This window comes from Acanthaster planci, unplaced genomic scaffold (assembly GCF_054643075.1).
Source record: "Acanthaster planci isolate LZ-2023a unplaced genomic scaffold, COTS_SCS Contig175, whole genome shotgun sequence".
Classification (NCBI taxonomy): Eukaryota; Metazoa; Echinodermata; class Asteroidea; order Valvatida; family Acanthasteridae; genus Acanthaster; species Acanthaster planci.
The window spans coordinates 12759-30216 of NW_028257796.1; the positions used below are offsets into that span (position 1 = coordinate 12759).

Sequence of the window (17458 nt, forward strand, 5' to 3'; positions counted from 1 at the left end):
TACGGTAACAGTTTTATAGATACATGTACATGTTATAGATTGTAGTGACAATTCAAAACTTGAATTAAGCCGTAATAAACCAGAAATGCTCCACGCCACACAGATGTCTACATTTCCACTGATTCAAGTCCTTATACAGCGCTTAATCTTTCGACGACTATATAGGCTATTTTGTCAGAGTTTCCACGAAGGGATAACTTCGTGAAAACTCTGACGAAAAATTCCTTCTTGAAAACTCTAACGAAATAGCCTAGTCGCTGAAAGATAAAGCACCGTATAAGGACTTGAATAAGTTGGAAAAAGTCGGACATCTGTATGACGTTGAGCCACAATAATTTCTTTCCTCGGAATTCTTTCAAGGCAGAATCGATTCAGTGTACTGCACCGACCGTCCTGGCCAGGTTATTTTGTCAAAGTAACTTACAATCTTCGAGATAATGAAACTCAAGTAAGGAACAAATTTACATTTTTTTTAGTTTTCACGAAGAAACGAATTTAGTGTGCATGGATGGGTAAATTGTCCGGCGAACTCAAACAAGGTGCAATATGGATTTTGAGTTTCACGAACAGACAAATGAATGTCATGGAAATTAATCACTCCGCAATTGATTGTTCCATTATTCTGTAATTGTTGTATTTTGAAATTTCAGGTGTCAGCTTACTATGTGTGTCAAAAAGTTGCCAATGTGGGCCCAAAAATGGGCAGAATTCAAAAAGTGACCAACTTAAAACTCTGTCTTCTCATTCATCACCCCCGTGGCAGAATTTGTCCGGATCCCTTCATGAAAACTCTAGACTAGAGGTTTGCAACCGGCGAACTAATACCTGAAGACGCGCCTTCTCATCTCTAGATTCTCTCTGCATCAACGGCCAGCTTAATGACGTCAGCATCATAAAACTTCATGGAATATGTTGGTTTTTGTAGTTTGAGTGTTAAATGGTCAGCTATGGTAACCTGTATGTAGCAATAAATTCCACATAAATTTTTTCTACACCTTTTGGCCACTAAAAGAGCCTCCTTTCATTCACTTAGCTTCTGTCATGTATATATTGCCACCGACACTACGAACTGACACTTATTCTCAAGTGGGCAGAGGTGGTAGCAAGTCATGTTTTGCAAGTCCAAGTCAAGTCACAAGTCAAAAACAGATAGCTGCAAGTCAAGTCACGAGTCACAGAAATAGCCAGTCCAACTCGAGTCCAAGTCAAATAACTCGAGTATACAACTCAAGTGGGTGTGAGTTCGTGAGAGCTGCGCCACCAACAACTACGGGTTCACGAACTGCCATAGCACTCGGTACGTCACGTCGGCACTAACGGGAAATAGACTGATTTTTGTTTTCACGAGCTGACACCCAAACTTGTTGTGGCAATACCGTAAATGCGGAGGAAAATGCTTTGAAAAAGGTTTGATATGAATTTACTCCATCCGCATACTGGTTGCCTCACACAGTAATTTAATTAAAAGCCGTTTTAACTCGGTGGTGGGATTAAGATCAGTTCGTGAAAACGAAAATGCACGGGATGCACGCCAGGAGTGAAGCACTGTATACTTGGTGTCCCTTCGTGAAAACCATAATAACTCGGTTCTCTGAAATTTCATACAAATGCAGCGCACTCACGCACTCCTGAGTGGCAGTTCGTGGTGTCGATGACGATAAGTTTACCTGTCACTCTTGGCAATTATCTTTAACCCCTGGGAGTTTAGATTGTCTTGGATAAATATTTCTATTTTTATTTTCTACTTATCGTCGTACTTCCATAAACAAATGAAGTCGATCGCAAGATCAAGCGACTTTGATTGTGTATGCGGGAATCTGAAGGATGTTCCAAAAGGAGTAAGATGGCAGTCAAAATTAAAGAGCTGATCGACAAACAATCCGTGAATCCTGAAAGATAAGTCTTCCGCCTCGGCACAGGCCAACTCTTGGAAAGTCCGAGCGTCAAGCACGAGAAGGAACTGGTTCTTGGTCGGCTCTGCCTCCAGCACTAAGGACAGCACCACGCCTGGTGAGAGTACAAGAGAAAAAAGGAAGTCCTGTTGAAAGACGCGCACAGAGCCCTCGGATATTAAACTTGTCGTCTTGCACAAACATTCTAATTAACTGTATATTCCTATGACACACGTCAAAAATTCTGTGACGCCGTAAATCAATATTCCCGATTTCTTCGTGTTTGTAACAAAACAATCCCGTCTCGTCTAGTCCTGTGTGCTAATTTGTTGTTGACTTGCTACCCCGGTCTTCCAGCAACCTAGACTGCTTGCTCCTACCTAGACAAGTAGAAGATAGCGTTCAAGAGTCAGTTTAAGGGCAGCTTATACCATTCACTGAAGTAACCACCAAGCAAAATGTTGCATCGACCTGCAACATTAGCACTGAACTTGCCTACCAACGAGATCGATTGGTAAATGTTTATGGTATAGGCCTCGAGGAATGAATTGTGCCCGAGAACAAGCTTTCCAAACACCTCCTGCCAATCCAAAATAAGTACATGTAGTTTGTCAACCAGTTTCTTGCCTCCTCTTCTAAGCAAAGGAAAGTAACTTTTAAACCCATTGCTCACATGATATTGCCTGCATTTTCAAACCTGAGGGTTGGACAGTAGTGGAGAAACGCGTCTTCTTTTGTAAGTTGCGCTTTGATGATATTTCTTCCACAGGTTATCGTACACGTAATCGTCACAGTAATATGGGTGTGCAGAGGACGTGTTCACTGCAACCGGTACGTTATCCCAACCTTCAAAAAGATCCTTTTCTACTTGTTTATAACTTAACATTTTCGTTGGCATTAGTAATACTCTTCATAGAAACGTTAGCGCAAAACCAAAGTGATCATTAAGATTAATGGCCCAAATGCACGTTTACCTTACTCGTCATTTTGAGGGTCTGAGGATCTACCTTCCACATCAAACTGCTTTCCGTTAAGGCGTAAAAATGGTCCTGTCCGCGCGAGATGCAGCCAGTTCACGCATCAGTTATCGGTGGCGTCGTGTAAGGGCTTCGTGAAATAGGAGAAGAGGTGTCTGAAGTAGCTCTTGCAGGGATCCCTGTAGACGGCCGTACCATAGCCAAGAACAACTATGCGCTTCTCAGCCATAGCCAATTCGTATGCATCACTATCTTGATTCCTCTTGGGGGATCGGATTAATGGACCATAAAAATCATGGTCACGCTTAAATTCCATAATGCTGTTACTCTTCTTTTAACTGCGATGGTTGACCGTTATCTGAATCCATACTTGATGCTAGTTCCGACAAGCTCATCGACTTCCATACTTGACTCTTTTTTGGTGTCAGAAGCCACCGGGACAGGTAAGTACTCGAAGTGAGAGGGTTGCCACCTGTTCTGATGCGACACTTGTCTCTCCTCAGTGATAAAGAGCGAAGCCGTCAAACAAGCTACCGACCTCCTGCTCTCCGGCTTCCAAACGCCCCGGCCCATTACGGATTAACGAACCCTTAACAACTTTGGGATCTCGCCTCAAAAACGAAATCAAAGTCAACGACAAAGTTTGTGTTGCCCACACGGCTGGACAACCAGCTAGCAAAGGAGTACTTTATTCGAGAAGTTGGAGGTCCAAATCCGGTGAAATACAAAGTAACTTTTTTGCGCGGGGACGTTTAGATTGGCTGCCATGTCTCTAGCTGATGATCGATCGTCCAAATCATAGCCCTTCACTTCTTTATATCTTTCACTAGCCTATACAAACAGACTGGTGTGCATATTGAAAATAGAACAAGTTTTTCAATAATCCTTGTAGATAACGGAAACGCTGGAGATTGTAACTTTAAATGAAACTGCTTCTTATGAACACCCCCTTTTAATGAATGGAATAGGCTTACAGACTGTTGTGCGCACATCACGCGCAAACCCCTTCCGTCGCCCCCCCCCCGCATGCATACTTGTGTGTGGACGTGACGTGACGTGTTCACCTCGATACTTCTTTCTGGCTATATGACGTCCGTGTCTCTTGCTCAAATGACGTCACGTTCGGTTCTCAACAGAGTACCTAACGAAACAGTGTAAGATGGTTACATTTTCAAGCACTTTACTTTTTTGAACGCTGGGTAAGCCACATAACAGGAAAAATCGTTAAAAAAAGCAAAACTGCACATTCCAGTCATGTCATGCTTGCTATGCAAAGATTTTATCTTGTGATTTAATGGTTTCGCAGCATTTTAATACCAAACTTCAGGAAATCGTACCGCCACCATTGCTTTTTTGTGTGTAACAGTTCAGTGAAAGATGGAGTAACATGAAATGGAAAAAAGAACAGGTCAATGACTTCACTGAGATGAAATTTTATATAATATTTCTGGTCTCATCTATTGAATGTTTATGGCCAGCTATAACAAATAAATTTCATCTTAAAATTGTTTTGGCACTACAAGGCGCTCTCTCATTTATGACGTCATTAAGTTACCATTGTGTTTCACCCACAGTCTTGTAATTTGAAAAATCTCCTCTGATGTAATAAACAGGCCTACGCGTCTTTGAGTTGTATTGATTGTCGCTTGTATTGTTCTTATCTTATAATCCTGGAAGCGAAGGTCAAACGAATTTAAGGTAACTCAGCAATATCAAATGTCACCTAAGGCTAAAAAGGACCCAAGAAATGTAGCTATACAGTTCTTGTAAATGCTGGTTGTGTCGCATTCAACACGCTTTTTCTATTTTGGTGTGCTGTTTTAATGGCATTTTGGTGTCTATTGATTTTCATGTTTATTCTGACAAATTTGCATATCATAATCAAAAGTGTGATACCGTCGCAGGCAGAAATCCCAGTGTTACAGCTTTGCCTGCACTAAACTTTGCCTTAATTTTGCTGTGAGACGCACATGTCGAGAACAATTCATGAGCAGTGACTTCCTGAAAGATAAACAAATGAACACGCCCTCATTTGTCAAGAAAATCATAGAACATCTTACACGTGAAAAAGTGCCATTTTCAAGGGTTGGAAATTCAGAGTTTCTCTTAATACAGTGACAAGGAGTCGACGGCCAAACTGGTGATGGACTGATTGTTTGTTTATTTACCCTGTGATCTACAAACAGAATTGACAAAAAAAACTAATAAATATGCGCACAGACCTGGGACACTAATATTATCAGAACATTAACATGGCAGGTCATCAACATCAAGATAGCACGGAGAGCAATGTTTCCAACAGCTCTTCCGCAGACCTTTTTACCATAAACATGCTCATGCATGGTTGCAACATTTGATTCAACACTGCCATTCAAAGAAAAATACCATGTTGGTGTAAAACAACAGTTGTTCAATCAAAATTCTAAGACATAAACATAATGTGACAGTTTCTCCATAACTTGCCAACTTTCAAAGCCTGTTTCAAACTAATCTCACGTGCATGTTGAGCATTAAACCATTGAAAGAGATTTTCCCCAATGGACCTTAATCCAGCTTTCCCAAAAAAGTTAAATGAGCTCATTGACAAACACTCCGTGAATCCCGAAAGGCAAGTCTTCCACCTCGGCACGGGCTAACTCTTGGAACGTCCGAGCGTCAAGAACGAGAAGGAACGGCTTCTTGTTCGGCTCTGCGTCCAGCACTAAGGACAGCACCACGCCTGGTGAGAGTACAAGAGAAAGAAGAATAGAAATGGTTAACAACGTACGCAGAGCCCTCGGGTGTTAAACCCGGTCGGTTTCTTTGAGTTTATATCAATCAAAAAAAGAAAACCAAATAAAACAATGAACGAGCGGAGACGTTTAAAGGATTACAGCTAAATACACATGATGGACAAAGACCAAGCAAAGAATCGTCCCTGCTCCTTTAGTGTTCAGTTCCCGGTGGAGTGTTTCTCTGGGGATACACCATGTACTTTCCTTCGGAAAATGGTTCTTGAGATGAGACTAGTCTTCAGCCTTGTGGAAGCCTCCTTTGTTACATTGTCAGACTTTACTTCCCTTTGAAGAAATCCGCCAGAAGCCCGATTATAGCCTTTATTCAAGTCGGATTTCCTCAGTGTGTTGTGTAAATACACATTTATCCCCCGGTATATGACTAATGCAGCATCCTCAGACATTTTACTTGGTCCTTTGCTTCAATGAGATTATTCAATTTCCAGGACAAGGATATGAAAACAAATCAAAAACAGCAGAACGAATGTAAGCAAAATAGATAATATACACAGCACTTTAAACATAACAGACGAAAACAAGAAACAAAGCATCCTTAAGATCGTAGACTATTGTGTGGAGTTTTTGTGGGGCACTCTCCAGAATGCAGTGATTTGTAAATGTGTAAAGAGTGTAAAGCGCACGGATCTCCTCTTCGCACAAATTCCGAAAACAGTAATGTAAACGGATGTAAAGTGCGCTGGTACTGGATCGCCCACTTATTGAACGTACCGTCATCCTCCTCCACTCCGTCGGGGTTGGGAACAAACACCGCCTCCGATGGGTAGTGGCTCCCGGACAGTGAACCCCACGTCAAGTGGGTTCTTGTCTTCGTGTCAAGTTTTACGATCTGAAAAGTACAATGAAATCACGGTATTTCTTCTTTTAACCGCTTGTGCCACAAAGTGAACAAAGGTAGATAGAAGGAGTTGCAACGATGGCCACACACCCGAAAAAGCACATGGGGGGGAGGTAATAAAAGGCCAATATATTTTTGTCTATTACATTGTTATTCCTTTAAATAGCTAAAGTTGATCTCACTCCTCAGAAAGGCCATAAAACGTTACATAAAAACATTTCCTAATTTTTGTTTTCCAACAAACAACTTTGCCACCCCTCCCAAGTTTGTATGACTCGAGTCACTGACTAAGCTCGTGTCCGACTCGAGTCACAATTTTGTGAACTCGACTTGAGTCCCAACTGGTAAATGAATCAAATCGACTTGACTTGACTCAGTCCCTGATCAGAAACCCGAGTCAAGTGAAAGTTATAAGACTTCGAGTCTCGAGTCTCAATAATAAAAGCAAACTTCTTTGCCAAAATAAAATGTTTGAAATAACTTACAATGCCGGTTAATGATAGTCATGCTTTGTGTAATTATCATCAAGAGAATAGATGTGGTGCGACTACAATAGAAACCCAGAAGTAAATTTAAAGGGCCATTGCAAAAAATGAATACTGAGCTTTTCTTTTTTCCCATTGTGTTCAAATGAAAAAAGCATTTAGTATGGCATATTTGAACGGCGAGCGCAAACAGCCAACCTTCCTGATGCCAACAATGGTCAACATCCAAGCATACAATGTACACGTCCTATTTCTGCCTTTGCAGTAATCACGACACTAGCTGATTCTCCCTTCCCATACTTGACTACCTTTGGAGAGTTATGTATGCACTATTAGACGTGAACACCTGAAACCTAACGTGTTCACGCTGTCTTTGCACTCACCACGTTAAGACGGACTCACAAAAGAGACAAAAGAGACCAACTTAATAGGGTAAAAGATATGCAGTGACTTCAGCCCCTGGGTTATTGTTACAACTTGGACCGAAACATTTCGAAGTCTCTTCACTTCTTGTACACTTTTTCCGACATACCTCTTGAAGATTGTTTGGCATCCCATAGATATACCGGTAGGGTCGGCCGTTGTATTTCTCATAGTTGATTCGCGGCAGCTCAATTTCTGTGAAAAAAAAGAACTCATGGTAAATCTATTCTTCCGAAGTTGTCAAGACAGTTACAGATTACAGTGTGAAAGTCCTTTAACATACCACATTTCGCTTCACGTGGCGTCCAAACGGAGACGCATTACAACTCCAGGGTGCTGCTGACAAAAATCGTATTGCAGTGAGAAAGCAGCCAAAATGTACCGAAGTTAATCACATTGCAACGTTCAATTCCGGAGTTACCAATACGCGTTTTCAGTGATTGAAGAACCACAGGACAATTCACATGGTCCACACAAAGGAAACAAGAGATTTATCGGTAATAATTACTATTTCAATGTACAAAATCTGATTAGTTCTCTGGCCATTCCGAGATTTATCTACAAGTGAAGCTATACGCGCACGATCTGATAACTCTGAATAAATCTGAATGAGCAGAGGGGGCCGGTCTACACTGCGAGTTGTAATGGATGACAGTGTTTGTTTACGTTTTTAAAACTCGGGATTAGTGGTAATCGTTTGAGCAAATCCATTGCTCAGATAACTGTTGTTGAATTTCGGTTACTCACTTTGATCTGAAAGATCCTCGTGCGTGCACACAACTTTGCCTGGTCCAATTAGCTTAGCAGTGGCTCGGCTACCAACAAGTGTAACAAGATCTTCGGTATCTTTCTGGTTAAGGAGAACACATCAAACACAATATTTAGCTTCACTGGTTTTTCACATTTTACACCATTGTTTAGACACGTATGTTCACCCCTTCAAGTTTGTGCACATGCGCTAAAATTCGGCAAAGTCGAGGTTACTTTCTGTTGCTTGTTAAAATGGCGACGCCACGCGCCAGCCAGCAACCGACTATACCAAAATTCATCTGCAGAGATCTTGCGCATTGTGTAAAAGTTTGCTGAATTTATACCAGCAAAATATAATCAGGATTCAGATTTTATTTTATGATGAGTTTCTTGTTAATCATGAGTGACATTTGGGAGAAAGTGGGGTGAAAGATGTCTGTGTATGTTGTATTTCCGACCATAAAAGGGCATTTAAAACTCGAAGAGTTGAATTGTTCTCCAGTTTTTCCACACATGCAGCATATCTTGATAATTGAAAAGGTGTTTGGAAAAGGTTATCATGTTATGTTTAAGCTACTGCGAATTGGCCATTGTTAGTTTGATCAATTTCAATTTTGGCTCTCTGTCGATCGGTTGGCCATACATGTACACATGTGCACATTCATGTACATGTACTCCATCAACGCACGTATGCGTATACATGTACGTGCACTATTACGGACAGGTGATCCTCGTTCAAGATATTCAATTCGCAATAACTTCAAAATACTTCCGATGCTTTTATCGGGTCTTAATACACACGGCACGTTGTTTCGTTTGTTTGGATAAACTGGAGAAGTTGTTTTAAAATTGGAAAGACCGTGGACGTAGTTTCTTTCAAATCTGATCGTATTTATTTTCTGTAAAAATTACTTTCTCAGAATTTGTTTCAAATTTTGTGCAACTGGGTTCATATAATACGGTGCTTTAATGTGGACAAACCAATCAGGTTATCTCCGTGAACTTTATTTGTTTGTATTTTGTTAGAAATAAATTATGGTCTCCATCCGCGGAAAGAAGTGTCGGAACGATGTCCCACACGTCGCCTGGCTCGAAATCCAAAGTAAAGTGATCGAGTGGGCGCATGCGCCAACTCTCAACTAAGTGGTGCACATGGGAGTGAACATACTTGTATACAACTAGATTAGACTAAGGACGGATCCAAACCCATGGGGGGGGGGGCAAACCAGTTTTAGCAGCGTCCCCGGTGCAGGTTTGCATCAAGTGATCGCACCAGTCACCAATTATTATTAAGCAGCTGCTTAGGAACAAAATGGCTCTGTTCATAGAAAAAAAGTCTACGGAACTAGAAAATAATTAACTATATTTGTTGTTAAACCTGGCGTTACTTGGTGCATTAGAGTACAAAGACAAGCCGCTTGGTCGTAGCTTTTAAATACCAGACTAATCCTTTCCTTTGAGTTAAAACCAATACTCCAAAGATATGTTTTCTCCTCTGAGTTGTTTTCAATACTCTCAGTTTCACTGTAAATTTTTAAGACTGTTCTGATGTTTCAAAGCTAATCCTTTGAAATGAACGAAAACTCAATTTTCTTACTTTCAGGTCCAGGGGCAGAACGAAGCGAACCGCCCGCAAGTCTTCTTCGTGTGAGGCCACCATTTTTCGCGCTGCCTCCAGACCAGCGCTGTCGATTATGCTGGCATCAGCATGGCGGCACAGATCGACGACCACGTGTCCATCCTCCTCGTAGGCATTGATGAAGTGGAAGCAGAAGAAGGGTTCGGCGAGGTACTCGGTGGACACCACCTCGCCGGTGCGCAGATGCACGAGATAGAAACGGGACCTGAGTTGCAAAAGCAAGAGCCAGGTAACACCAATAGGCCTTTGCCCAATGTTATGAAACTGTGTTGCGGTACACAGGGCCTGCAAAATGCAAAATCAAGTTACAGGTAACACCTACTAATCCTTAGCCCAAGTACTTGGCAAGAGATGATTGCTTTCTAACAGATACGTGTATACTGTACACTTCCTCTAGGATCAGAGTAAGCTTGTAATTAGTGATGTACGTCAAGTGAAACCTGACAACATGCTGGGGTATGTCAGACCCCCATTTTTCCTTTCTGTGTGAAGTATATGATTCATAATGTTTGCCAACACCATTAAATTGAATAGAGAAAGAGATCTTTGATTATATATTTTGACATCAAGTTCCTGGGTCTTCTCACCCAAATAAAGCTGAACTCTTCTTAAAGGATTTTGTGTGCCATTCTGGTACAGCCAGATGCTGACAGACTTGACTAACGAGCTTGTGCCACCAGCACTTGGGCAATGGCGTACGGTAAGGCGTTAGGGGTGCGTGAGGCCTTGGTTTGTCTGAACGAAACTGTTTTTCAAACTGTGTCGTACTTCTGCTTTCGATTGAACTCCAGGCTGGTGCTCGGGGCCACCTCGCGCAATTTGGCGGTGACAAACTTGAGGACATTCAGCACTAAGGGTTGCTCCAGGAAGACAATGTAGTTTTGGGTCATTCCGAAGCTGTGAAAATAGCTGGGATACAGCGACGACGAGGCTGGGATGCCGCAGACTACAGTCGACCCTTTCATGGGTTCCTCGGTGTCTCCTAAAGACATTCGTAGGAAAATGTTACACACGCTTCTCAGCGCTTATTATGCGAAACAAACATTTTGACCATTGAATTCAAATAACGAGAGCAAAAAGCAAAGGCAATGGTATGATGGCTCGAAGGGGACATAACTGGTCGTGAATATATTTTTCGACGTCGCGAATTTATTCACGACCAGCCGTGAATATTTTCGCGACGTCGTGAATCTTCCTTTTTGACGACGTCCTCAATACATTTGTGACGTCATGAATATTTTTAACGACTGTTCATCAAACAAATTAACAGCGTTTCCAAAAATAGTGACAACTTCGCAAATGAATCTGTGACAAGTTGCGAATATATACACACTACACTTTGTCTGGAATAAACCAAGGATTTTCATGGCAACTGTTTTCCCAGTAGCAAGAATGGTTCAACAGCGTACACGATGGGGTGCAGATACATGTTCACGTACACAGCAGAGTGTGCATGTTGTGTAATGTAATAACGCCCTCAATCGGCCGTTGGGTTAAATACCCTCCAAGCCACCCTCGAGTACCGGTTCCTACGAATTTCACCGCTAGTGCCGAACTTGAAAAACACACCTTGTTTGGCCAGTGGCGTCTTGATTATACTGTATGTGACATGTCTTCCAAAGGTTGTTCCCATGTTGTACACGCAACCATCATCTCCATAGTGTGGATGCGCTGTGGCCGAGTTCACGGCGACGTGATCCGTGATCTTAATCTTTAGGAAGAGAAAATTGTCTTAAATAGAAATATTACAATCCTGAATTCATAAACAGATTAGACACGTTACCCAGGTTATACTGGTCATTTTACAGGCCACACACAGAGGACATGAACAAACACCCATGGAAAGAGAGTGACATAGAAACACCATAAAGTAAGATTATACAAAAAGTGCGAAAGTAGTGACAGAGGGCCTAATCCCCTTGCCCCACAAGACACTTCATATAAAAAGGACCAAATTAAAACTGCATGATGTAGATCATAAGAAAAAACTACAAAACCTAAGTTGATGTCTGATTAAAGAGGCGATCAAAAGAGATTAGGAAGTTAAAATCAGTTCGAGGGCCTTCTTTAGGTGACATGAACCCACTGTGGCCCAGATTTAGCACTGTGACTCTGCCAATGTCAATTTTCTGAACATGCAAATTTGCTGAATCAAATGCTGAACATGAATGGTAAGATGATTGGATGGTTCCGAGGGTGAGACGATCGGAATATGGTAATCAGAGTTCAAAGAATTTCTTCAGAAGTGAGCATAACCACACAGACATGACACGTTCGTGTACGTTTACCTTATTCGTCGTTTTAAGGGTCCGGGGGTCCACCTTGCATATCAGATTAGATTCCGTTAACGCGTAAAAATTGTCTTGTCCAAGATGCAACCAGTTCACGTTGCAGTTATCAGTAGAATCATTCAGGGGCGCCTTAAAATAGGAGAAGAGGTGCCTGAAGTAACTTTTGCAGGGATCTCTGTGGACGGCCGTACCGAAGGCAGCCACGGCTATGCGCTTCTCGGCCATGGACAGTTGGTAAGCGTCACTCTCCAGATACCTTTAAGGGATCGATTAAAATGTAAGGACGATTTACATCTGACAGTTACACTAAAAGCAGCTATGTTTTTTTTTCTTGCGGGGTATGCGGGAGTTGCAGGGTACTGTCAAAAGCTAATGAGCAAATTTGGCGAGCTCCTTGTCATTAAACTTTGGCTTTTCCTTCACTGTACGATGCCGCCGTGTTATTCGAGTATCAGTTCTTAAATCGACGGTATTATTGTCTTGACTGAATCTCACCTGCTCTGATACGACACTTGTCCATCCTTAATGATGAATCGATGAAGAAGAGCGAAGCCGTCAAACAAGCTACCGACCTCCTGCTCCCCGGCCTCGAAGAGCCCCGGCCCATTACGGAGAAACGAGCCCTTCAGCCACTTTGGAATCTCGCCTGGAAAAACCAAAATGGAGTTTGATGGGGGAGTTCATAAACGCGTACTAAGTGCACGAGGGAGTAACATGGACGAACGGTATTCCATATGTTACAGCCTTGCATCCAGCATAACTCATTCAGTCGTAAACTATGTGAAGACATGTAAAGAAGCCTAAAACTGCCTTGCTGTCAATTTACTACCTAACTATGAAGCACAGAGATTTTGTCAGCGACGTACTATAACCTCCTATGCGTGTGCGTGAGGATGTTGATAATTTACCATGCAATAGAGTCACTTAAAACATAAAGTGGCGCATTGCCCGTTCGCTTGAAACAGAACTTGACAATTATATTACACTGCTCTTTACACTGTGAAGGCGTATGTGTGTGCAGGGAACTCGCAAACTAAGATTAAGTTCTTTGAGTAACCTTTATAATCGTTGAGTGACAATCAACTAATAAAAAATAAGAAATTAAGACAAACGAATAACCAGAGCAGTTGTCAAGAAAACGGAATAGCCCGTTGTAAGTCCTGGTTGTAAACCTATAAAAAATCACACAGAACCTATGGCCTCATTAGGAGGATGTTGTAGCACAAGTTATTGGAAGACGTTGTGTATGACAGATAGTGGCCTGGTAAAACCATGGCGGTAAGCCAAATCTTACAGCTTTTAACTTACCAGTGACAGTGGCAGGCCTAGGGTCATTACTCTCTTGATGAATAGAAGCCAGGATCTGGCGAAATGGTGATTCTGCTTCCTCTCCAACATCAGAACGGGTAGATTCCCCAGCCTGCATATCTCCAATCCAAGATGAAGAATTACTTGACTGTATGGTGTTGATTTGACGTCTGCAAGCACGGGCAAGCCTGTTCAAGAAGCACGAATGCTGCGGGCTCGTGTTCCACTTTTTGAGTTTCTCGATCTATGAATGGTTTCTCAAGGGATTCCTGAGAACATGAAGTAGATTAGGATTAAAAAAAAATAGTATTCGAAAAATTATCAGGCAACGCTAAATAATCTGAAGGTGTGTTGGGATACCACTGGCCTGGACTTGTCCAGAGCCCCAGATTTTTGTGACTCAAGGCCATCCCGGGTTGCCTTGCCACCGAGCAGATAAGGAATTGAGGGATTACGCGACGAACAATGGCCAAGGTCGCGCAATTCAGTATGGGTATGAGGGCGAAGCTGTTATGTAATTGTTGACAAGAATCTTTGCCGGGTCATCAGCTGATTCCAGCGTGTTTCCTGACAGAGCAGACCATGGTGGGCATTCACTCGTCTGGATGCTCGATCGTCAGGCGCGCAAAGGTCGAGTAGGACGGTATTTCTGTGCTTTATCAGCAAATATGGAAAATTGGTAACAAAAGAGAAGAACTATATCATGTACGTATCTGATACAATGGAGGTATACTCGCACCAAGGCTGAAAAAGTCTTCCCCCGTTTACATAATGTGTTCACCGAGATGCAAGATCGATCGAGAAGAATCATGAAATAATTGAAATCCATTGAAAAATCTACTTTTGACATTGTTGACGTCACTTCTGAGTTGACGTCTAAATCGGCGACAAGGCGGAGTGCATGAGACGATACCTAATATTTTTATGACGCCATCATGACATCATACTACCAAAATATTATTGGGTCGTGGCCCACCATTCTACAATGAAAAGATGCACACAGACAAACTGACAGGCAGATAGATATCCCTGAAAAAACGCTGGGCAAGTTTATGCCCAACGATAGGTACCAGTCGTCTGAGTGTCACCCGTTCTGCTCTGTTCAAGCTCCGCTAGCCTCATAGTGAACGCGCGTCTATCACATATAGACTAACAGCGCGTTCCCACTTGAATTGGGAAAAGGTGGATCTTAGTCCGACATTTTGGTGTGATAGTTATCTTACCACAACAAAACCGTAAGTCGTGTCCCCACTAGCGCTTGATCCACCTTTTCAGACGGAAATGTCGAGCCCGAAAGGTCACTGAGTTCGATATTGCGCATGTGCTAGCTTGCTGAGCGCGCGCTCTGTGGCAGTGTGGCGTACTGGGGCGGCATGCCTGTGACCCTGCGGTGTTTTGGGTGCGGAGTTCTGCTAACGTGACGACCTTGAATCGGACCGAATGTTCAGCCTAGTACGTTGTCTTCAAACTTTGCTTCCGTTTTTAATACTCTGTCACACGCTGCGGGCTATACGCTAACATGGAATTAGTTTTTGATGGAAAGCAAGTGAAATTACACAAATGAAAAGGGTTAAGAAACAGACGAATGCGCAACGAAAATTGTGAAAGGGCAAGGCACACATCGCGGCATGCATGCATTGCGCTACGTGGTGACACATTTTGCTAGCCCGTAGTTCAGCAGTTGTTTATTGTGAATGCTGTGCACGTTAAAAAATTCACATGAGCTACACGCCAAACAACGTATTTCTTTGTTCATCAGACCGCAAAAGTTTCGCACCACTCGTGCTTAAATTGTCGGATCAGATGGGCCACCTTTTGCGTTCCCATCTGATCGTGATTCGCCAATTGCCGGATCTGATCCACCAATTGGGGGATATGATCCGGCAATTTGGCAAAAGGTGGATCAGATCCCCCAATTGGTGGATCAAGTGAGAGCGGTCTGTGAGGTTAAGGTTAATCTCCCAACTGTTAGGCAAACAGATTACCCAACTGTGTTGATTCTCTCCTGAGATTATGTACGGTGTAAAGGGGGGGGGGGAGCTTATATGGCCTCTTTGACCGAGATAAAGTTGAGATAATCACTGATACTGTTTGCATCCATGTGGACGGTTCGTATCACATTTGATTCAAGAACCACATTTTCGTTGTTCGGGCTTCCTAATTAATCTTGCTGTTATGCTAATCATCAGTTCATGCAGTCCTTCAAAAGATGGTTTTCCCAAAGCATTCCATTAAAAAAAACAACCCCCCCAAAAAATAAGAGGACGGAAATTTAGGCAAAATTCAAACGACGATACGAGTGATTCACAATAGTGTGCCTCCAAGAGTTTGCAAGGCGTTGGCCAATCTCAATGCGCTAAATCTGTCGACCTTCTCCAAACGCACATTGAGTCACTCAAACCCTGCAGAACATAAAAGTTGTTAATAGAAGTCATTTTTCTTGAAATTCACTAATACAAAATGTAACAGTGACTGCAGTAAACAAAAATAGATTTAACACCACAATTGAAAACAAGGCAAGGCCAGGCTGCCAATAAACGTGTTTAGCGCATGGGCGTAAATCCTGAGGGCAAGGGGGCTATCATATACACCCCCCCCCCTTTGTAAAATGGGGAATGGGCTATTGAATCATCCCCCACAAACTTTTTTGTGGAGTGAACAAAATATGGAAGTGGATTGTGAAGACTTTTTCAGACTTCTAACGACTAAAATGCATTCAATTCACTCAAAAGGGGGGGGGTAAAGCCAAATGCCATTCTGAATACACATTACAGATGTGCATCAATATCATGTACATCGACCCCTACATAGAAGAGTCATGTGGTGTCCCCCCCCCGCTTTTCAAATTTTTATGACCGGGCAAGTCAAGTCACCCCCCCCACACACACACACCTTTCCCTATCCCTCATTCCCCCAATTCCCGGCAGATATTGACGCCACTGAATTAGCGGAACAGTAACGACAGCACCCTACGCCGATGCTCCCCTGCACTGCAAACTGTACCAGTTCATCCACCATACCAACTTGAAGGCATCATGCCAACAACAAATGCACACATGCTGTACAAAACAGCCAAACTTCCATAGCGCAAGGATTAAATGGGGCCAAGCCTTTCATAAGAAATACTTCTAAAAACACTTTCCTTACCTAAAACCTACCTGAAATGTTCTCAGTGGAAAATCGCACACAATGGAAAGCTATTGCCCAGCAATGTCCAGCAGTGTGTATGCGCATAACAGTGACCTTATCGATATGATAGTTCGATTCGACTGCATACGTACAAAACGTACGAGTACAAAGGCCTTGTCCGACTATCAACGGCGGCCATCGGACGGGGTGAGGTGAAGGCAGCAGTATATCACCATGGCGCATCTATATTATACATGTACATGCACCCGAGCGGCGAGACACATTTTGCGGACCAGGTGGGGTGGGGTCACGCACTGAAAGCGTAGTGGAGGGATGTACGTTAGGATCTGAACTACCTCGCTCTGATGATGAAATGAAAGGAAAAACATTGACCAAAGCGGATTATCTTTAGATCTTTTCTGTTTGTTATGGGGGGGGGGGTGTACACGGGAAGACAAAGAATTCGGGGGGGGGGCTTGTGCCTCCCATGCCATCCCTCCCTTAGTCACGCCGCTGATATGTATGGAATTCCATACCTGCCGTCGTGCGTCGTACGTCGCCCGTCGTGCGTCGCCCGTCGTGCGTCGCCCATAGCGCAAGGATTAAATGGGGCCAAGCCTTTCATGATAAGAAATACTTCTAAAAACACTTTCCTTACCTAAAACCTACCTGAAATGTTCTCAGTGGAAAATCGCACACAATGGAAAGCTATTGCCAGCAATGTCCAGCAGTGTGTATGCGCATAACAGTGACCTTATCGATATGATAATTCGATTCGACTGCATACGTACAAAACGTACGAGTACAAAGGCCTTGTCCGACTATCAACGGCGGCCATCGGACGGGGTGAGGTGAAGGCAGCAGTATATCACCGTGGCACATCTATATTATACATGTACATGCACCCGAGCGGCGAGATACATTTTGCGGACCA

The 17458-nt window shown here is 42.9% G+C and overlaps 1 protein-coding gene across 4 annotated transcripts; it reads right to left on the reverse strand.

The window, feature by feature from the left end:
• Positions 1-5007: 5007 nt before the first annotated feature.
• On the reverse strand, positions 5008-16684 carry LOC110986645 (beta,beta-carotene 15,15'-dioxygenase-like). Of its 4 annotated transcripts, none has more exons than XM_087132266.1 (11): positions 16554-16684; positions 13396-13664; positions 12583-12733; positions 12085-12343; positions 11366-11507; positions 10565-10778; positions 9755-10001; positions 8155-8257; positions 7517-7602; positions 6373-6490; positions 5008-5588 (listed from the first exon to the last, which is right to left on the reverse strand). In XM_087132266.1, the coding sequence occupies exons 2-11, from the start codon at positions 13511-13513 to the stop codon at positions 5437-5439; spliced, it is 1590 nt and encodes a 529-aa protein (XP_086988392.1). In that variant the 5' UTR covers positions 13514-13664; positions 16554-16684; the 3' UTR covers positions 5008-5436. The 4 variants fall into 4 exon arrangements, with proteins under 4 accessions (XP_086988392.1, XP_086988391.1, XP_086988393.1 ...); XM_087132265.1 differs by having other exon boundaries at positions 13396-13515; positions 16554-16594; XM_087132267.1 differs by having other exon boundaries at positions 16543-16589.
• Between the last annotated feature and the right edge of the window lie 774 nt (positions 16685-17458).